Below are 23,979 nucleotides of genomic sequence, written 5' to 3' on the forward strand. Positions count from 1 at the left end.
ATTGATTCAGTCCCTCTGATGATCTAGTCGATCTAGTGAAGAACAGATGATGAAAGACAACAGCGTTTCACTAAATCCATTACTCCAATGGCAAAATATCCCCTAAAATTACCTGAGAATATTGTGGTCTATTTTTTTCTATTTTTTCAGGAGCTTAATGAAGAGAGGAAAAGATCAGAAAAGTCAGTCGCTCAGCTATCCGACAACGACTCTTTAAACCAAGAGATGAGGAAGGTGGCTTTTTTATACGGCTGAAAATGTCTGTGCTTGAGTACTGAACAACTGTGCAACAGTTCATGTGATTAGTTTAACTCTCCATAATGCAACACCTGTGAAAGTCTGGTGTATGTGTGGTTTTCAAGGACAAACTCTTTCCTGTCATGTCAGTGCCAGCGAAAGCAGGGTTGACAACAGATTATGATCATGGAAATGTGCATAATTCAGTTCACTCATATTAAGGACAACACTAAATAATGTTTTTTTAAGATGCATCTACTGATGTACAAATTAAGATCTGAAGAGTAAGTACAGCTGCTTGCAGCAATTACAGAGACAAACACATGACATGCACCCTTGTTGTGAATAATTTAGAATATTAATAGTTTTGAATGTTCATAATAGTGCTGAATAATTACAGAAGCAGGGTAAACTGCCTTGATATTATGCCATAATGCTTTGGAGAGAGTAAGAGCTGTGAGGAACAGGGTAGGGAACTAAGAACGTGATTCAATATGTGCGCTGCAGAAACAATTGAATCCCTGTTTAATACTGCTCAAAACCTCAGCAAACAGTTTTATTTTAATTCAAGTTGTCTGTAGTCATAATTGCATGCTAAGAAGAAAAGACACAACACCTCCAGTAGGTTTTGATAGTGTAATAACCAAACTTTTGTGGTTTTGTTTCTCTGTGCACTGTGCAATGACACTGACAATGGGGTTTTCGGGAGAATGGTGTTGAAGCTTTGTCAGAGTTAAAGTGAAAAAAGGTATGTGATTCAGTTTGAATATGCAGATGTGTGTTTCTTAATGTGTTATCTGTAAGGAATGAATAATGACGTTTGCATTAAACAACAATTTTTATTTTTTTTTCTATAGTTGATGGCACTGCATTCAGCAGTGCACTTAAAGCTAAAGGGCAACACATTTTGTATTAAAGGAAATTGTTCTAGAATTTATACATGTAAGCATATTTTGGAGATATTTAAAGGGGTCATGAAATGATCAATTAAATTTTCCTTGATCTTTTGACATATAAGAGGTCAAAGACTATTAAAACAATCTGCAAATTGTATAGCTTGAAATATCCTCCTCAATAAACATTAAAGCATTTATTTAGTCAAGCTCCAAAAACGGCTCGTTTTGATATTGCGGGATCTGTGACATCACACAGGCAAATTTGCATATGACTGCCTCCAGAGCAAGACATCGACAAATAGTTTAACATCACAGGCCCCGCCCACTGGCGTTCAGATGCTTAGCAGCTGATGTTTGCCTATACTGGATGTGAGCGTTACGTCAAAAGCAAATAAACCCATTATAATCACTGACTCTGTCTACACTGGATACAGTTTACAGATGTGTGTTCAGTTTCTGCTTCTGCATGAACCAATGAGGTTTATTCTCATGTGTTACGTAGCACGTTTGACCTTCCGCAAAGAACCAATGTGGTTAATTCTCCTGTTACGCAGCACATTTAAGCTTCCAAAAAAACAATTAGGTTAATTTTCCTGTGTTACGCAGCACGTTTGAGCTTCTGCAAGAACCAATGAGGTTCATTCTCATGTGTTACGCAGCACGTTTGAGCTTCTGCAAGAACCAATGAGGTTCATTCTCATGTGTTACGCAGCACGTTTGAGCTTCTGCAAGAACCAATGAGGTTCATTCTCATGTGTTACGCAGCACGTTTGAGCTTCTGCAAGAACCAATGAGGTTCATTCTCATGTGTTACGCAGCACGTTTGAGCTTCTGCAAGAACCAATGAGGTTGGTTCTCATGTGTTACGCAGCACGTTTGAGCTTCTGCAAGAACCAATGAGGTTCATTCTCATGTGTTACGCAGCACGTTTGAGCTTCTGCAAGAACCAATGAGGTTGGTTCTCATGTGTTACGCAGCACGTTTGAGCTTCTGCAAGAACCAATGAGGTTCATTCTCATGTTACGCAGGACGTTTGAGCTTCCGCAAGAACCATTTAAGTTCATTCTTGTGTGTTACACAGCACGTTTGAGCTTCAGCAAGAACCAATGAGTCTCTTACATCTCACTGATGTAACGTCTCCATTCCCTCCTTCAGGGAACAGGGGTTACATTAGTAACTTAGACGTTTATTATATAAAGCATGGTTGGGGTTGGGGGGAGTCTAATATGTAGTCATAGAGGCAGAGCGAAACGCATCATATTCTGAAGACCACGCCCACCCGGAGGAGAAACAATCCAACCGTCTCCATTGACTTTGCATTGCGAGAGGCTGAGTGCCTCCTTGTCATTTATGACATAACAAAAGACAGAAAAATGCCTAAAAGCTGCTGTGTGACAAGCTGTACAGCAAACAAGCTACAAAATCGAGAAATACATTTTTATAAGCTTCCAAACCGAAAAAAAAGCTTTTAAGGAGACAAAAGTGCACTCAAAAAAATGATGTTTTGGCTTTACTTAACTTTTCTATGTAAACAGGTTCCACAGGTTCCACATAACTGGGTTTCGTTAAACAAACATAATTTGTTCATGTAACTTCAACATCATGGAAGTCATTTTAAGCAATCAAATTAAACTGTGAAGCAGTGTTAAAGTTAATGAGATAATTAAGTGAATTATTGAGTAATGATTGCGCATTATTGAAGACAACTGATGTTAACAAGCAGAATCACTGAAGGAGAAAACCGGAATTTAAAGTCACCATTATGGAGATCAGTGTTTGTTTTAGTTGGGCTCTTGACCCCCACATTTTTTACTTTATATTTTTTCTGGCTGCTGTACATGAGTTATAACAGCCAGATGATCAGATACAAAATTTGATCTGTAGATTTTGGTTGTGTTTTAACAATCATTATATCACAATCATTTGACCTGAATCACTGAACTCATATAGAAGCCAATTAAGTTTATGAGTTATGTTAAGTTTACCTTATGGATTATAGCAACACTGCCATTGTTGAGCATACAATTATTTTAACCTTTTAAATGGAATTCAAATGATCAAATCAATAAAAAAGTTACCAAAAGAAATTTCTAAAAAAAATTGCTTATGTTGGCACACACAGACATCAAGAATCAGACTGTGAATCTCAACAATGGTGACAATTATAAAGCATTTTGCAGTGCATTCTGGGTGCCACCAATCAAACTCATTCATGGCTCCCATCATGCATTGCCACATGAATAAATAATGTGATTATGCTCAGAGGTGATCTGTTTGTCACCATTGCTGAGATTCATATGCTAAGTATTGATGTCTGTGTGTGCCTGCATACAAATGTTATATTAGAATATTTTTTTATTTTTATTATTGATTTGATCATTTGAATTTCTTTGAAAAGGCTAAAAAAATTGTATGCTCTACAATGGCAGTGCTGCTATAATCCATAAGGTAAACTTAGGTCAGAAATGCGCATCTATATGAGTTCAGTGAATCAGGTCAAATGATTGTGATATAATGATTGTTAAAACACAATCAACACCATCAGATCACCTTTTCGAATTGTTCATCTGACTGTTTTAATTCAAATACAGCAGCCAGATAAAATATTAAGTAAATAATATGGGGGTCAAGAGCCCAACTAAAACAAACACTGATCTCCATAATGGTGACTTTATATTACAGTTTTCTCCTTCAGTGATTCTGCTTGTTATCATCAGGTGTCTTCAATAATGCTCAATCATCACACAATTATTCGCTTAATTATCTCATTAGCTTTAACACTGCTTCAGTGTTCATTTAACACTCAGCTCAGTGTGTAATTGGATCGCTTAAAATGACATCCATGATGTTGAAGTTACATGAACATATTATGTTTGTTTAACGAAACCCATTTATGTGGAACCAATGGAACCTGTTTACATAAAAAAGTTAAGTAAAGCCAACACAACAACAAATTATTTTTTTTGAGTGTGGATACAGGCAATAAGATGTGAAGCATCAGCAGGAAGAATAGGTAAATTGCGGGATCCTGACACTCTATGGCTACGTGTGCACAATATATCTCCTCTCAGGTTCACATAGGGTGGTGAAATAAGCAATCGACATGGTTAAAATTATGATTTTTTTTTTTTTTTTTACAATATCATGTCGTGTTCCAGTGGGCGTAGTTCTCAGAGTAGTTCGAGAAGTTGCGCTCTGTCTCAATTTAATCCAATTTGATGTCCTTGTGACCTGATGTATCTGTAACCAGATCTAGGATTAAAGGTTCTTGACTACGCCACCTGGTGCCTCTCACACCAAGATATACTTTGCACCTTAACTGCTAAAAACCTAATCTAAGGCAAGCAGGTTTGTAGAAATACACCTAAGATAAAATAGACAGAGATGTGCTTTCAGGAGAAAAAAACAATAACTTTATTCTACAATGGTATAAAAAAGAGCCACACCATCATACTAGAGGCACAGTACTAAAGTTTACTAAAAACTGTGATTCTACAGCAAGAGGGCCAGCACATTTTTATCAGAACATCAAATGATTTTTAAAACACCAACTATTATTTTCAATAAATAATCAACATCTTAAACTCTGTTAATTCTCAATAAGAACTTCTGTAGACGTATAACATAAATAAAGTAAACCTGGTTGGTAATAAGTGAAGCTGGTAATGCTGTTTGTGGAGTTGTTTAATCAGATCTTGAGAGATTTCGTGTATTTTATCTTCAGTTGATTTCATCTAAGGCTGTGACTGGAAGTAGCTCTTGTGTTTCTCTTTTCTTCATCAATAATGCTCAATCATTATTCAATCACTTAATTATCTCATTAACTCCAACACTGATCAGTGTTACATTTAACAGTCTGTAGTGTGCACACTGAGCAGTGTTCATTTCATCTGTGCAAACCCATGTGGGGCCTACATGGAAACCGGGGGCAAAACTGGCTGGGTCCCAGTTAGATAGCCCAGGTCAAACCCATGTGGGCCCCACATGGCTGTGCTGGCTGGGCAATACAAGCCAATGATTAAATCAATATTGTGAAGTGCAGTTTACCACTACAATACGTGGTGCAATGCACGAGGACGGAACCAGGACCCTCTCTTGTGAGCAGTCACTCTAGTACTCTGAAAAAAAGGAATAAAAGGACGATAAATTTATCACTAGCAGAGTATATAGAGAATGTAAAACTATACACTACTAGAACAGCCAATACCACATCGGTCAGACAAAACATTAGACGGAGGCTATGGAAAAATAACCACAATAAAGAAAAGAAAAGATATATATAAAACTTAATTTAGGCAAGGCAAAGCAGCACGAGCAATCTGCCTGCAGACACAAAATTTGATTTACACATGCACAAATAGTCACGTAGCATCGCAAACATTTCATAAAAATATTATTTTATTTTACCTCAATGTTGACAAACAAACTGACACAGTGGAAAACAGCCCTTTGCGCCAGTCTTCATAATCCTATAACAGTTGTTACACACAGCATCTTCATTAAATACATTTATATTAAGAGTTAACAATAAAACACAGCCATGCATTGTGGCAACACAATCAGACTCATTTTACATGTGTTCAAAACATTTAGTCCTAATACACTGGATCTACTCGTAATACAATAAACAATAAACAATAAACATTTACCTTCTTGCTGTTGCTGCTTAATTGCGGTACAGATACCCGGCGGGTGCTTTTGCCCAAGACCTGTACGCAAATGTGCTCATTAAAATGCATATGTCCCAACAATCACACCCACATTATAATTAACAGTAAAATGCACAAATAATACCTTCAGTAATACATAAAAAAAAATCAGTCAAACACCTATTTTCCATAGCCCAGTATTAGATACAATATAAATGCTCTAGCTTGCTACACCATATAAACATTTATCATACCTTCGTTGCACAGGAGAACCACATACCCAAGTAGTAACAGACTGAAAATGTATCTGAACACCAGAGAATCTCTAAGCCAAACAGTGCAGACTGTTTTATAGAAACTGGCCTAGACGCAAATGAGTTGTTTAGCCACTCACGGCTAGCTGAGTGACGTCAGGGGGCTACACGTTTTTGGGGGACGACAGCTTATGAAAAAATATTTCTGGGATATTTAGCTTGTTTGCTGTACACCTTGTCACACAGCAGCTTTTAAATAAATACGCTCTGTCTATATCCATTGCCGAAGTATTTTTTTTTGCCGCGACAAATCAATCACACACCTTTACGACTGGCTGCTGCACATTCATCCATTGAGCTCGCGGCTGCTGCAACTTGCGCTCTCTTCACTTCAGATTTCGGGACTTCTGGTCCCCCTATCGGCATCAAACGTTTAAAAACCTAAAGAGCAGTGAAAAAGACAAAATGTTCAAAACATCCTTATCGAAATTGAAATGTGTTACGATGGAGCAAATATTCATTATCAGATATTATTTAGCTTGTTGTGATTAATCTATATATAGCTGAAGTGTGATGTTGATGCATCCAGCTCATGTTTAGCTGTAAGAAAGTGTTCAGCTCATCTGAAAATGCAACACCTCTGAAGCCCTGGTGTGTTTGTGGTTTCACAAACACAAGCACAAATTCTCCCTGTATATCAATACAGTCTATCAGTCAACAATGAAAGTCTGTGTAACGAGACAAGAACAAGTATATATTTTTTTAAAGTAGCATTTTAGTGAATTGCTAGCCTGTGTTAGCATATGGTAAAAAAATAAAATAAAAAATGAAACAGAATTTTAATGTATGCGATGAAAGTATAAACCACCAGTCAGAAAAAATAGAGTCAGTAGTTCTGACTCTAAGTTACAAAAAACTCTGTTAACTTGATTCAGTCAAATCCCTCAGATTATCTAGTAGATCTAGTGAAGAACAGATGCTGAAAGACAACCAGAAACACAACAGCGTCTCACCAATACTAAATAAATGACTCCATAGCAATGTGCATAGAGGGGCAGCACGGTGACTCAGTGGGTAGCACTGTCGCCTCACAGCAAGAAGTGTTCTGTCAAAAAGTGTTTTTTCTGGCTGAGCTAGAAAGCCTTTCTTTGTGGAGTTTGCAGGTTCTCCCTGTGTCAGCATGAAGACATTCAGGTTGTGTGCATTGGATATGACAAATTGAGTGTCAGGACGGGGATCTGATGTAAAAAAAAGAAAAGAAAAAAGAGAGAAATTAGCAATGTGCATAGTATTGCACAATAAGCTTTACCTCCTAAATATATTGTCTTTTTTGTATGTAAAATTCTGTTATTTTTTATGTTTTCAGGAGCTCAGGAGCAACTACAAGAGAAGAAGATCAGAAAAGTAATTTGTTTGCAGCCAGATGACAACTCTTCAAACTAAGATGATGATTGCTTTTTGTATCACTAGTAGTGTGTGTGTGTGTGTGTGTGTGTGTGTGTGTGTGTGTGTGTGTGTGTGTGTGTGTGTGTGTGTGTGTGTGTGTGTGTGTGTGTGTGTGTGTGTGTGTGTGTTTTCTGAGGCATAATAGCTGAAGTGTGATCTGGATGGATTCAGACCAACTAAACTGCTGAGCTCATCATAATAGAGAACTTGTGAAGGTCCATGGTTTCTCACTGGACAAAGTTCTTGGCTAAAAAGTAAAAACATAAATAAATAAAAAAGTGTTTTACTCCATATCAGTTGTACTTTGAGCAGTTTGACTCTGAAAGTTACAGATGCAATCCCATCTAGCAAAATGATGTTCTAACAATGTTTTTTTCTAAATATGATGCATACATTTTGACCAGTGGGTGGTACTGTATTCAAATGACAACTACATTACATACAGTAGAACCTGCAGAAGGATCATGTTTGGATACATTATTTTTTGCTTTTGTGACAAATAATGAATTTTGTCAATTTGATTTTGATGCTAACAAATTCAGGTTTGTAAACAGTTTTTAGGCATCGTAGATTGTGTTGCAGTTGCAGTCAAAATAAGTGAACATGAAATGAATCAGCTCATATGATATTAAGTTTAACCCTTTGAGATTGAACACCTCTCTTCTTTTATTGTTTTTGTATTGTTTTGATTGGAAAGTCTGGAAAGTCTGTCTTTGTTTCTCGAAAGTCTGTATATTTTTATTTTTGCAAATGTCCCTTTAGGGGCTCCGTATGAAACAGACACACACACACACACACACACACACACACACACACACACACACACACACACACACACACACACACACACACACACACACACACACACACACACACACACACACACACACACACACACACACATGCGCACACACACGCGCACACACACACAGCTTGAGACTCAATTGATGCAACTGACACTGTTCTCACCCCACATCCATTTTCTCACGTAGTGAAAAAACATTGTGGAGCAAAGAGGACATTGACAAGCCGCCGACAGACAAGACAAAACAAAGTTTTACTACGAAGTTCAACCAATAAATACAAGGGCTGCCAAATTTTGAGTTGAGAGTATATTCCTGTGGGCGGTGGGTGAGTGAGTTTTTTAAAGAACAAAACACAAAAACCTTGCATCACAAAAACTGTATTGTGTTTGTAAAAACATTTGGTAACTGAACAGAATTTCATAATAGGCTTCCTGACAAAACATTACAATGTTTACATGGTAGGCTACAATGGTAGGCCTACTGTGTTTTTTATCAGGGTTGGGCATTGACACAAATTTCAGGATTTGATTTGATTTTGATTCATAAGCTTACGATTCAGTTTCTTTTTAATAACGATTTATTTCAATATATCAGGTACAGTACATGTTAATTTTTCTCAAGGAAAAAAAAAATATACAGGGAACCCTGTGAGCTGGTATATTATTATTAACATGTAATTAAAATGTTGCCTATAAGCTTTTGCCTATTCACCATCCCCTAGCACAACACACAGAGTTACACGTAAAAACAGAAACAAGATCAAACGATAACAAAGCAGAAGAATTCAATGTTGATTTACTTAAAAATGGTAAAGATGATTATAATTTAGAATTAATGAAGCCATCAAACATTATAATGAAAGCAACGTCTTGAAGAGACGCAATGAGTGAAGATTTAAAGTTTGTCCCTGTCCTGTACCAGTTTTTTATCAACACCACAGTTCAGGTAACTTATTTTCCCAGTACTGTTCAACTTGAACACAGTGTCACACCAGGCACCTTCCTGACCTTTTGTCTTGACATCAATGACTTTAAACTTCTCATATGGGGGAATAAGCACCTCTTTCTGGTCAGGATATTTGGAGTATTTGATCACATTAGCACCTTCACAAGTTTCGATTTCAAAACAAGATTTCGGTCCAAAATCATTTGCTACCTTACGATCAAGAGAGGAGGATGTAAATGAGCCAAAACGAACCTCTTTGTTCCGAACATTCTTATCAAACTCAACTGTAGTGCCGCGATAAGTTGTATAGCATTTGTTTTGTTTTTTCTTCAGAATCTGTATTGCATCTGTTACCAGAAAGTGAAGTGAATACCATGTGAATGTCCGCTCTTTGTATTGTTGTTTCTCACTACGGATAGCATTATTGAATTTACGAAATACATTAGAATTGTTGTTAGAGTACACATAAATGGCGACTGAATGAATCTGTTCCAAATTATCCTGTGGGTTCTTGGCGTTAATTTCACCGTCGTGCCAAGTATCATTAAATTCAGGAGACTTATTGATTTCCTCCTTCAGATATTTTGTCTTCACCAGGTTTGCCATTTTCTCTCTACAACCGTCATATTGATCATCAACAGAATCCGGTGCCATATCCAATGGATATATCTTTCCTTCAGCAGCAGCAGCAGCGCTGTGATCCTGCAGAAACAGAAATCATAATGATCACATCATCAGTATTAATGTCTGTAATATTCATACTAGAACACAAGCTTACCTGTCCTAGAGCAGATAAAATGAGAAGAGCTTCAATGATCAGCAGCATCTTGATCCAGTCAAATCCCTCAGATGATCTAGACTCTAGTAGATCTAGTGAAGAACAGATGCTGAACACCTCAGCATCTCACAAATATTAAATCTATGACTGCAATAGCTGTACTGTATGTCTCACAGTTAAACTGTACACCAAAGATTTTTAAAATGCGTTTGTATTTTCTGTTGGATTGAAAAAACGTCTAATATGCGATTAAACCTGTGATCTATATCGATATGTTAACCTTTTACTTTACTTCCAAATTTACCTGAGAATATTCTTGTCTGTTTATTTTATTTTTCAGGAGCTCAATGATGAGAGGAGAAGATCAGAAAAGTCAGTCACTCACAGCCGACAACGACGTTTAAAAGAGATGAGGAAGGTGGCTTTTTTATATCACTGATGATGTGCATGTTGTGGGATTTAACAGCTGATGCAGGATTGTGATATGTAAAATGTAAACTGTTGAGCTCATCATGAGGCAGCACATGATAAGTCTGTGTGGTTTCACACTGGACAAACTGAGTTCCTGCAGACGTGCAAATAAATCTTGACACTCCATATCACTTCGTGCAGATCTGGCTCTATGAAAGTTACAGATGCAGTAACTACAAACAAAAGAAATATAAATGAAATTATTGTGATTTAAAAGTTGTACACAGTAAAATCCCCAGTGTTAAATTAACACTGAGAGTGTGAGTTATATAAACGCTGAGTCCACATGTCCACATAATCCATTACCAAATGTTTTAATAGTCCTTATACTGACATATGGCCTGTTTTTGTTGCTGTTCTTTTCTTAACTTTGTTTTTGGCACAAATTTCACAAAACTTTGCAAAAATGCCTTTAATTTTAACTTCATTTTAATTTAATTTCCTTATTGTTAATTAATTTTGCCTTCATTTGAATTTCCTTACCTTACTCCCCCCTTTGCGCACTGGTTTAATACCATTGCGCATTTGGATTGAGAATATTCAAAAGTATTGTTGGTTCAACAATCTATCCTTCATGTAAATGCCAAATATTTATTTTTTGACCCCCCTCTTGTACCATTTAAATTGTTCAGAAGGGCCTGTTTGTTATTGTTTCAATAACTTCCTGTAAGTCTACAAACTTTCTATCAGCACTATTTGACATATTTGTAATTAATCAATTGCATATTGAATCAAATTGTAATCGCATAAATTAAAATTGAAATCTAATATTTGTTAATACCCAATGTTAATACTTGCTTTAATTTAAATTTAAACTTGCCTCAAATTAATTAAGTATACCCTTGTATTGAAAAGTTTCATCTCAGTACCCCTTAAGATTTATTTCAAATGTTCTTTTTAGTTCTAATTTTTCCTTCATAAATGGTCTTAATTCCCACTGTGTTATGTTAATTTCTTAAATTAATCGTTGTCATTATTTTAGTTTATTTTCTTAATTTATCATTATCATCTTTTTACGTTGCTTTATATATATTTTTCTAAAACATAATTTTTGTTCTGGTGGGGTTATTATTAAGTTGCTACTGAATCTATTCAAGGGCTGAACATTCAATCATAGGAAAGTTTGGTTGATGTTGACTATTGTTTGAGCTTGTACTCATCTATGTAGAGTCTCTCTTCTTTGCTCCTCTCATTCCTGTGTTTTTGGTCAAGTCATCTTGTCATCTTTACATTTTTCACCAGGGTGACTCTTTGAGTCGTTGCAATGGACTCTTTTCTCTCATTGTCAGCATGTCCTTTGTCCCTCACTTCCTGTTATGGGGGGTTGCTGAAGTCAGTTGGTGTATTTTAGGTTGAGAGGCATGGACTCAAATGTCAGTCTGTTGATCACTTCTTCTGAAATTACAAAGCATAGTCACTGGCTCTTTTTGTTAGAACGTCCCAGAAACTGTCCTGGAATTGAGCTGCTGTCATCTGTGAATTATAGCTTAATTTCTTTTTTTAGTGACAACAACATGTGATTTCAATCATCTGCTCATCTGGCCCATTGTCCTTCTTGGTGTTCCTTGTAAAATGGTGTGGGCTGAGTGGTGTCCTTTCTGCTTTCATTAACAGCAGTGCTTTAATCCATATATTCTCATTTGTTTTTCATACAGTTTGGCTTTTTATCATCATAATTGCAATCTCTTTGCATTTTTCTTATAATAAATGTCCAATGTACTCTTAAAATTAGTCAATTCAACTAATTTATCTCTTTGTCCTGAGTTCCACTATTAGCCCACTATTTATTAGGAATCTTGGACAATACTTAACCCACTTTGTTACAAGACAAAAGTTACAAGATAATATTTCATACTTTTGACAAAGATAAGCTCCATCATGATATGCTAAAAAGAAAGGCAGATATGTTATGTGCTGCGCAATTTTGGCACTGGTTTTTCTATTTTTATTTTATTTTTTCCTTCTTTGTTTTTTCCTATTGCCTCTAAAGTTCCTGACCAGGAAATTTAACCAAATCCATCCATGGTCATTATTTTATTGGGCAGAATTTGCCCTGTGGGCCCACATATTAAGTTTGAAATACAGCTGTATTGGCAAAATAATTGATTTGCCTTAGTGTCTCTTCAAACATCATCTCTCACTCCATTCACCCTCAGTCACTCTCACACACACTGGCCAGCATACACTCTTATAGGTTGTGCTCTAAAATCGGCACCTTATAATTTTAGCCACAAGGTCTGATCAGGTCAACACAACTATGTCAAAAGCTATTGAGAAGTGTCAATGATCATAAGGTTTAGTATAACACCGTTGTTTCTTTTTACAAATTCTATTAGACTAAGGGAGCGAGACCCAAAGGCACTCGAGACATCAGATTGTCACGAGCATCACATATTGCCGCAGTAGCATCCTCTACCCCAGATATGGCTATGACAAGGATGGCAAATACTGGTCTCCTACCACCGCCTATACATCTTGAGAACAGATTTGAAGTATTAATGAATGAGGAATCCCCAAATTTGATGAATGAACACAGACTGAATCAGCCAGTAGCTAACACTGATGCTAACTGGGGCTCAAGGTCGAGCAGACAGCGGCACTCAGCTCACAGCGCAGCCGAGCCCAGGACTCTGATAGTGGGCGACTCCGTAATCAGAAACATTAGCAGCAGGGATACAACTACATGCTGCCTTCCACAAGCAACAACATCTGATGTAAACAGGGAACTTCAGAACATTCTGATGAAACATAAGACTGCAAATCGACTCATCATTCATGTGGGAAAGAATGATATTCATAAAGAGCAGTCGGAACTCCTTAAGAAGGATTTCAATGAACTTTTTGAAACACTTAAAAGACTGAAAGTTCAAACATTCATCAGTGGACCACTCCCAGCAAGAGGAACAAACAGGTTTTCACGGTTGCTTGGGCTTAATACATGGTTGCAAAAAACCTGCAATATAAAAGGAGTGAACTTCATTGACAACTTCAATCCTTTCTTGAGTCATAGGCAACTGTTTCAACAGGATGGCCACCACCCAAACAAACTTGGTTCAAGAGTGCTAAAGGACAATATCTACTTCTCCCTCCGTCATCCTTCTGAAGTGTGTGCCAATCCACTCTACCTGAATGGCACACACACACCTGGATACAGTATGAATGACCACAGGACTTCACTTCAGCACCTGAATGGACATGCGGTCGACACATCACACAAGGACAATGATAACACCACTCAGCCACAACAGCCTCTGCTCACGGACACAATCTCAGCTGAGCCCTGACAGGGCTCACCACAGACAGACTGTGACTTACTAGCACTGCTCCAAGATTCAGCACCCAAGGATGAGTTTCTGGAAAACAGCCAAGGAAACCAGGACAGCATATCACAGCCTCCGATAACCCCAGAGCAACAGCCCCTCTCACCAGACATGTTATCTCTCTCTCCAGCATCTCCACTTCTGTGCTTCTCAGAGAAAATGGAACAACTGGTGTATGCTGGAACTAGACTATCCCACTCTTTTGCTGCGAGCCCCCGATACCAACCAAAAAACGCCAGACCCTGCAACCACAAAAGCCTGCGGGCCCAGCTCGCCCTTCCCCTCCACCCCCCCCCCCCCCCCCCCCTCCCCCTGTGAGAGCTCTTCGGCCTCTGCCACAGCGCCAGGGCCCACACCCCCCTCCATCTGCTCGAGGTGAACCAAAAACAACTGATACCAGCTCTCAGTGATATGTGTCGGGTCTAGTGTTGTCAAAAATATCGATATTTCGATAAATATCGATACTGAAATATCTGAACGGTACCAATACTAATTTCCCGAAGTATCGATACACCAATACTAGCCGAGCAGTCACTTTCACTTCTCTCCAAAGGCGCGTTGACAAACACCACACGTGACGCACTCGTCTCATTCGCTCTGGTTAAATAGCAAAAGTGAATGGAAAGATGGCGAGTGCGGCGTCCCCGCGACCGGCTTTGGTTGATTGATAAAGAACACCGCGAGTGGGCATGTCGGAGAATGGCGTGGACAGGACACGCGCTACACACCGCGAGCGGGCATGTCGGAGAATAGCGCGGACACGCGCTTCACACTGCGAGCGGGCTGCGGGCACCCAAAAGATTGTTTGACTATCAATATCCCTCTCATCACTCATTTTGTAAAATTATTTTATAGATGAAAACATTTAAGGAATTGGCTCCAGGGGTACCATTTAGCAAGCATATGCTCAGCATCAGGGGTGTTTGTTTTTTGGACAGACCTGCACCACTGCTAAAAACATCCTAACACTGTAACTCTTCTCATTTTTACTTGTCTGAAACATTAACCAAGATGGCCTAGTATTGTTGTTGATATGAGTCTGTGTTTCGTTTTTTCACTGTAATTCTTAAAGTTAACATAATCTGACTGAGGAATTGTAGACAAGTAAATATTGTAACTGTGGTCAGATGTAAATTAACTTGTGTCTGTTTAACTTTATTCAAAAATTATTATTTAATTCTGCAATTTGCCTTCATTAGCGATTATCATCAATTTGATTACACATATACTAATTAAACTAAACTGAGCTAGACAATGGCATCTCTGAATTCAATAATGAAATGCCTTTAACTGAAAATTGAATGTTTAACCTTATTATTATACATTACTGACACTCTATCCTCCAATTTGATACAGTTAAGTGCTTCGACACAATCTGTATTATTAAAAGCAATATATAAATAAAGGTAACTTGACTAGATGCTGATCCAGTGAGCATTGTTTCCGTGTGTGATGCACACACGTTTGCGTTTAAATCTGTTCATCAAATTAAGTTAATGTATTAACCAGCATTTATTACCGATGACCAATGCATTTGTTACTGTATATTTTAATCTTTGATAACAGTAGGTAATAAAAACACAACGGATCATGTTAGCTCTGGTCCAATGAAAAAATATTAACAGATAGAACTCAGGACATTTTTGTTCATGTAAAATATACCTCATTGTCATGTTCTAGACTTGTAATATTTAGCTTTAAATAAAAAAAAAAAACCCCTTAATATTGTGGCAGTTTTTTTCTCTGTGGTATCGAAAATGGTATCGAATATCGATATTTTTCAAGGTATCGTATCGAAGTTAGAAATTCTAGTAACGTGACAACACTAGTCGGGTCCTGCTATGATAACAATAACTTTTTCAAATTTTTACAGAACAAGCGGGAACCCAGTGTGCCTGTATCTTTCGCTATTACTGTTCGATTACATGATAGAAAGTCTAAGGCCTTCAAAAACCGTACAGCAAACCCATCTAATCTGGTGCCTATTACACGACAAACTAAGATTGCTGTGGGGAGAAAAAGTAAGACTGTTAAGTTAACACTTTTAAACATCCGCTCACTTAAAAACAAATCACTTCTAGTCAACGACTTAATAACCACATACAACCTGGATTTTATGTTGCTAAATGAAACTTGGCTAGAAGACAGCTGCAGTGCAACAGTCCTCAATGAAACAGCCCCTCCTAACTTTACTTTTATGAGTGTCTGCAGAGCTGTCAGAAGGAGGCGGAGGTTTAGCTGCTCTTTATAAAGATGTCTATCAATGTAAGCAAATATCATTTGGGAATTACCCGTCTTTCGAATATCTGGGTATTGTGTTAAAAGGTGCTCCACGCATTTTACTTATCATTGTTTACAGGCCTCCAAAATACTCTCCAGCCTTTGCTGATGACTTTACAGAACTGTTATCAAGAATTTCCTCAGAGTTTGACTGTTTTATCATTGCTGGATATTTTAAAATTCACATAGATAATGCAGAAACCAATATGGCGAAAGAAATTAAAACTGTTTTAAAAACTTTTGATCTGACTCAGCATGTACATGGACCCACACATAATCGTGGACACACTCTAGATTTACTTATCAGTAAGGGTCTAAACATTTCATCGATTGTTATTAAGGATGTAGCGCTGTCTGATCATTTTTGCATTTTCTTTGATATATTGATCTCTCCTGCCATTGAAGCTAGATCTGTGTCTGTCAAGAAGAGATGCTTAAATGAGAACACTAGTGTACTGTTTATGAAGGCTATATCTTTAACAACAAGCATATCTGCTGACTCTGTTGATTTTCTCCTTGATTCTTTTAACTCAAAAGTTAAGAGTGTAATTGATGATATTGCTCCTGTGATATGCCCTCGCCTGGCAGCTGTCTTAATTCAGTGAAATTAGTTCCAAGTGTGCACACATATAGTATACACTCACCGGTATACACTCAACGACTTGATCTGTTCAACTGCTCGTTAACGCAAATAGCTAATCAGCCAATCACATGGCATAAACTCAATGAATGTAGACAAGGTCAAGATCATCTGCTGAATTTCAAACTTAGCATCAGAATGGAGAAGAAAGATAATTTAAGTGACTTGTAATGTGGCGTGGTTGTTGGTGCCATGTGGGCTGGTGTGAGTATTTCAAAAACTGCTGATCTACTGGGATTTTCACACACAACCATCACTAGGGTTTACAGAGAATGGTCCGAACAAGAGAAAATATCCAGTGAGCTGCAGTTTGTTTTTGTTTTTTTGGAGAAAACGCCTTGTTGATGCCAGAGGTCAGAAGAGAATGACCAGACTGGTTCAGCTGAAAGAAAGGCAACAGTAACTCAAATAACTGAATGCACAACATGGCCAACTTTGAAGCAAATGCATCAGAAGACCACACCGGGTCAGATAAGAACAAGTGAGTCTACAATTCAAAAATTGGACAATAGAAATAGAAAACAAATTGCCTGGTCATATGAGTCTTCATTCGAGATACAGATGGTAAGGTCAGAATTGGGCATAAACAGCATGAATCCATCCAGCCTTTTATCAGTATCAATGCTTCGGATCAAAATCTCTGAGGAATGTTTCCAGCACCTTGTTGAATCTATGCCACAAAGAATTAAGGAAGTTCTGAAGGCAGAAAGGGGTCCAACCCTGTACTAGAGAAGTAATAAAGTGGCCAGTGAGTGTATTTCACGAGTTGCAACCTCCTTAAGCTCGCCTGACTGCTGTTTCGGTGTGTTTTATGGGGTTGGAGCTGAACTCTGCAGGACAGTGGGTCCCCAGGAACAGGGCTGAAGACCTCGGTTTCAAGTGTTTACATGGGTTTTGAAGGAAATTCATGATCTTATACAACTTTTTAAAATATTATTTGTAAGGCATTTTTTTATGAGAGAGACAGTGGAGATGATTCAGGAATTGACAGGGGAAGATATTTGGAGGATGGAACCGGGAAAACTTTCTTTTATATTTCTTTGATTTAATTTTATTCAGAATGTCTTCCAACTGCCACTTTCATCGAGTCAGAACTTCTCGAAATACAACCTATGCGTTAAAGTTATTTTTAGCCTTTGTCCAGTGTGAAACCACAAAGATGAGCTCAACAGTTTAGTTCAGCTAAATGCATCAAGATCACACCTCAGCTATTTCTCATAAAAGAAACAAACACACACACACACACACACACACACACACACACACACACACACACACACACACACACACACACACACACACACACACACACACACACACACACACACACACACACACACGCACACACACGCACACACACACACACACAAACATTATAAGCAATATAAAAAGCAACTTCAACCACCTCATGTTTGTTTGAAGAGTCGTTGTCGTCTGACTGTGAATGACTGACTTTTCTGACCTTCTGCTCTTGTCATTGAGCTCCTGAAAAACAACAAAAAGAATACTCAGAATTTGACAAAACCAGACAACAGTATTTTCAGTTAAGTTTGGGGGTAAAGTACAAAGTCAAGGTCATTGTACAAATCTATGCACATTCCTATTGAAGTTTTATATATATATAAATTCGGCAGTTCGCTCTCTGAAGCGCAATACAATACCAATTATGGCACAAAGATAGACTACGCCAGCGAGTGGCTGATCGAATCATAAATTTGTAATTTATAAACGTCTTGTGTTATATTTTTGATAGTGATACGGGGGAGGTGTTGTAGCAGGCTTGGTGGAAGTAAACGGGCTTCGTGGGTACAGTTAGGTGTGGCGACGAACCTTTGCTGCACCGTTTGGATTGTGTCTCTCTTTGCAAGCAACTCCTCGACCATTTCTCAGTGCCTATTACTGGAACGGCGTACTAGTTGTGATCACTTGACTAATATTCTATCTCTCATTCCCGTGACAAGGAGTCCTGAGACGGCCTGAACAATAGTGCGTTCACGGCCGTGGTGACGCATTCCAAAATTTTGTAACTTCAGTGTTGATCTCTTTGACGGGAGTACAGCGGCGAACAAATATGTGTTGTCATTTCTACTTGCTCTTTTAGCAGAAACGATGTCATTTTAAAGTGTTTATGCTTGTAAAACTGTTTTTATATGTGTTGAATGTTCTTCATGTGCTTCTATAATCCAACCTGAGACTACATCCAGGAGATTGTAATCGCTGGGCGACGCAGTGTTGCAAAGCTATTAATGAGCATCAGCCAGCGAATGGTTGCTTTTACTCTTTGTATTCTCAATTGATTTAATCTGTTCCCATGTGATAAGGGTTCGACTAGTGGACTACAACATGAAAAGTGTGAGTGTGTGTATGGTTGCCTATGTCTCATATCGTTCTCTTTTCCTTCATTCAGAATTGGCGTGCCAGCTCAGCGCCAACGTCCTCTGGTGTGGTGGTTGTTTATATATATATATATATATATATATATATATATATATATATATATATATATATATTCAGTATTTGGGAAAGGTTGTTGTGTTTCTGGATGTCTTTCAGCATCTGTTCTTCACTAGATCTACTAGATCATCTGAGGGATTTGACTGAATCAAGATGCTGCTGATCATTGAAGCTCTTCTTCTTATTTTAGCTGCTCTAGGACAAGTAAGCTTGTGTTCTAGTATGAATATTACAGATATGAATACTGATGATTTGATTATTATGATTCATGTTGCTGCAGGATCACAACGCTGCTGCTGTTGAAGGACTGACATATCCATTAGATATGGCACTGAATTCTGTCGATGATCAATATAAGGGCTGCACAAGAAAAATGGAACGTTTGGTGAAGACCAAATATCTGAAGAAGGAACTTGATAACTCAAATGATTTTAGAAATGCTTGGGAACTTAGTAAAAAGAATATTTCATTTTGGAACATTGCCAGCAAATTAAAAAGAAAACATAAAATTGCCATCTATGTGTACACTCACCCACGTTTTAAAATATATCTTAAATTCAACAATGACACTCGTAATGGCAAACAAAACTACACAAACATGACATACAAATGGTATTCACTTCAATTTTTGTAAACAGATGCGATACAGATTCTAAAGAAAAAACAAAATACATGCTTTAAAATTTTCCATGGTACAAATGATATATTTAATGGGAATGTTTCTACAGAAATTCGTTTTGGCTCATTTACATCCTCCTCTGTTTATCGTCCAAGAGCACAAGTATTTGGAAATGTATCTTGTTTTGAAATATACACTTGTGAAGGTGCTAATGTGACAAAATACTCAAGGGTTCCTTATGAGGGAGAGGTGCTGATTCCTCCATATGAGAAGTTTATGGTCACTGATGTCAAGACAAGAGGTGAGCAGAAAGGTCTCTGGTGTGACACTGTGTTCACTTTGAATAGCACTAGAACAAGAAGTGACCTGAACTGTGCTCTATTCAAGAAACCATCCAAGACCAAAACAAAGTACTATGCGCTGAACAATGTGCTTTGAATTTACACGATATAATTATGTACATCAGTTTTTTGTTACCAAATATTCATGTAAATATATTTGGGATAAACATATGTTGGAAAGAATTATCTGAAAAGGCTCTGAAAAAAACAAGTTACCTAAACTCTACAGTAGCATCCAACAGGGGACATCAAGATGCTTTCTTCACAGTTTATTAATTTGAACATTATTTTGAAATTTGTTAACCATCTTACCAGTTAATCTGTATACTGCATGTTTCTTGTTATTATTGAACATTGATTGTCTTGCTTTATTGAATTATGGCATTTGTCTGATTGTACGATTTCACAAGGTAAGATTAGAGTGCTGAATTGTTATTATTATATTTTAAGATTCAGGTTGAACTTCTATCAACTAAATAAATCTCTCAAAGCATCATAATTTCTCTCATATTTCTCTTTGATAAACAAAACATTTTGTGATTGCATGTTATGGTGGGAGCATAAATCAAAGTGATCAACTGGGAAAGTTTTCCAACTGGAAAAATTATGATTCACAACATTATCCTGTGATGAAATCTTGTGGTGGATAATCTCTTATGCCTGGCTCACACTACAGGAGTTTTAAAATCCAAACCGATTTTGAAATCTGCTTGCACCACACACTTAAGGAGAATCTTTGCAGATTTTCTTCCCTCAAATCTTAAACATGCTCACACTACAAGATTTGAAAATCATGGCGCATCACACACTACAAAATGTTAATAAGATTATCATGCCAGATATGATTCCACCATGATCACGTGATCTCACGCAACAGATCGGAAGCGGAAAAGTGGATGTAAACTAAATATCTGTCCTTCAGATCAAGTCATATTTGAAAAATATGCCGTGACCAAGGAAAGCGAAATCTTTAAAAACAAAAATCATCCTTTTAACATTTAAGGATATTTCTAATGAATGGCGTCATCTCTATGAGGTGACTTGTCAGCTTCAGCGTTGCCTTGCCCATGCGCCGGAATGGGCAGCTGAGCCTTATAAAGTGGAGCTCAAAGTTAAAATTAAATGTTAAAATAATTAACAGCTTGTTTCATTACTTATATATTAGAATGAATCCGAATTTCTTGTTATGACTCACTCAAAGGCAGTATCTTGCCGCCACCTAGTGGCCTAATTGTGTAACTGGACTGAGTGACACCCTGTCTATAACACGCAGAGACGAGCAATGACGATACTGGTGAAATATCAGCAGAAAGCCTCTCGTTTGGTGAGATTACAGGATCGGAACTAACTGTTATATAACAATGATCTAACAAGCTTGTGTCAGGTTTATGTTCTGTTATACTATGTGGACCCTTATTTTGACACTGTATCTTCTGTTTACTCCACTTTCTTTTGTTTCGGTTTCATTACTGAACATGTCTTCGTGCCTGCCGACAACAGTGTAACACTTTTATTTAGCAATAAATAAATAAATAAAGATAATAAATAAAGGTAATACCGCATATCCTTTTTTACAGTCTATGTGCATATCACGCTGATGAGTCACTCAAAATTACCTCATTCCTTCACCACGACAGCCCTACTTGTTTCTTATTGGCTATTGTGACAATACTGACGTAATCACAATCTTGCTCATCCCGATAAATATCAAACATGTTTGATATGATCGGGGCGACCCCGATTTGTGTGAGAGCAGATCGGGAGGTGCAAGATTCGATCTGTGAACGCTTCATATTACCAGATAATCTGCGCCGAACATCGGAACCGATCGAGGTTCCGATTTTTTAGGTTTTTTAATATTTTTCTTTAAAAGTAAAATGAAAGTAAATGATATATAAAATAAATTTTGTTAAATGAGTAACTAGAGTAAGAACTAGATGAGTAAAGTTCATGGGGACAAACTTTGATCTTGGCTTGACAAAGCCGTATGAACGTTTTAAAGTTTATAAGCTTAAGAATTAGCAAAGTGGATAGAGAAAGAAAGAAAGACATTGTTAGCATGAATTAATATGTTTTAACAGGTTGCTTACATGAATTAACATGTTTTTAACATGTTCCAACATGTTTATCATGTCCAATGAATTGATGATTAAGCACTTTGTTAGCAGGTTTTAGCATGCTGCTAGCATGGATTAACATTTTGTTAGCATGAATTAGCATGTTGCTAGCATAATTTAACCTGTTTTAACATGAATTAGCATGTTACCATGATATTAAATATGAATATATTAAATATTTGTATTAAATATAAAAAAGACATAAATGAAAATAATGATAAAATAAACTATGTGTTAAAAAAACAGGCAGCATAAGGTATAGCTACAAGTATTAAATGTGGTTAAATGTCAAACTAACTCCAATATCATACACTAGAGTTGTGTGGGGTGAGGGTAAACGAAGCATGATTTGCTGTGACGTCACAATCGTGCTGCTTTGTGGCAATCGTGCTCTGCCTAAAGTGTACATGTTGAGTAGACTCGCATCCTCAGTCAAAATTGAGGGGTCGAGGGCAATGACTGAAGTGGCTTCGCTGTGTAGCTGACAAATGAACTCGAAGAAAGGCGATCTGGACCGACCGATGGACGGAAGACGGACAGGAGACTGGATACAGGATGAGACGATCTCATGTGAGTAGATTGTTAAGAAGTCTGACATAAATCAGTGTATACTGCAACAAGACCAGACAAGGAGTAAAAGGTCACACAGGTGAACGAGTCAGCACTCTGGTGATTGTGAACAAGTGGGGTCCTGGTGATTGAGTGATGATTGGGGCTGTGACGGTGTGGCTGACTCTGTGACAAAAACTTTGTGAATATTACACATAATGCTATTTTCTGTCTTCATTTATAAATATTTTATATGTATTAATATATAGCCATGAATATATTGCAGTATATTGAAAAATATAAGCACTAGTTTCCCATATATGGAAATGTATTATGTAATATATCGCATTATATTTTGCAGTATATTCCCATATATTTTTGTTCTGTAAGGGATGCCCTGGCAGCTGTCTTAATTCAGTGAAATTAGTTCCAAGTGTGCACACATATAGTATACACTCACCGGTATACACTCAACGACTTGATCTGTTCAACTGCCCGTTAACGCAAACAGCTAATCAGCCAATCACATGGCATAAACTCAATGAATGTAGACAAGGTCAAGATCATCTGCTGAATTTCAAACTGAGCATCAGAATGGAGAAGAAAGATAATTTAAGTGACTTGTAATGTGGCGTGGTTGTTGGTGCCATGTGGGCTGGTGTGAGTATTTCAAAAACTGCTGATCTACTGGGATTTTCACACACAACCATCACTAGGGTTTACAGAGAATGGTCCGAACAAGAGAAAATATCCAGTGAGCTGCATTTTTTTTTTGTTGTAGAAAACGCCTTGTTGATGCCAGAGGTCAGAAGAGAATGACCAGACTGGTTCCGCCGATAGAAAGGCAACAGTAACTCAAATAACTGAATGCACAACATGTCCAACTTTGAAGCAAATGCATCAGAAGACCACACCGGGTCAGATAAGAACAAGTGAGTCTACAATTCAAAAATTGGACAATAGAAATAGAAAACAAATTGCCTGGTCATATGAGTCTTCATTCGAGATACAGATGGTAAGGTCAGAATTGGGCATAAACAGCATGAATCCATCCAGCCTTTTATCAGTATCAATGCTTCGGATCAAAATCTCTGAGGAATGTTTCCAGCACCTTGTTGAATCTATCCCACAAAGAATTAAGGAAGTTCTGAAGGCAGAAAGGGATCCAACACTGTAC

General features: G+C 37.5%; 2 protein-coding genes across 2 annotated transcripts; one reads left to right on the forward strand and one right to left on the reverse strand.

Moving 5' to 3' along the window:
* Positions 1 to 9,182: 9,182 nt before the first annotated feature.
* Positions 9,183 to 9,899, reverse strand: LOC143738581 (NAD(P)(+)--arginine ADP-ribosyltransferase 2-like; the record flags this gene model as incomplete). The annotated part of the gene is made up of 1 exon (XM_077230574.1): positions 9,183 to 9,899. A coding segment is annotated over one exon (717 nt), but the record flags the coding sequence as incomplete, so codon positions are not given.
* Positions 9,900 to 19,329: 9,430 nt separating this feature from the next.
* On the forward strand, positions 19,330 to 20,233 carry LOC143738582 (ecto-ADP-ribosyltransferase 4-like). Its single transcript, XM_077230575.1, is given in 2 exon segments — positions 19,330 to 19,380; positions 19,457 to 20,233. Coding segments are annotated over 2 exon segments (828 nt in total).
* Positions 20,234 to 23,979: the final 3,746 nt, after the last annotated feature.

The sequence above is a fragment of the Siphateles boraxobius genome, unplaced genomic scaffold (genome assembly GCF_051911475.1).
Source record: "Siphateles boraxobius isolate OS27281-9 unplaced genomic scaffold, OSU_SipBor_1 15, whole genome shotgun sequence".
Classification (NCBI taxonomy): Eukaryota; Metazoa; Chordata; class Actinopteri; order Cypriniformes; family Leuciscidae; genus Siphateles; species Siphateles boraxobius.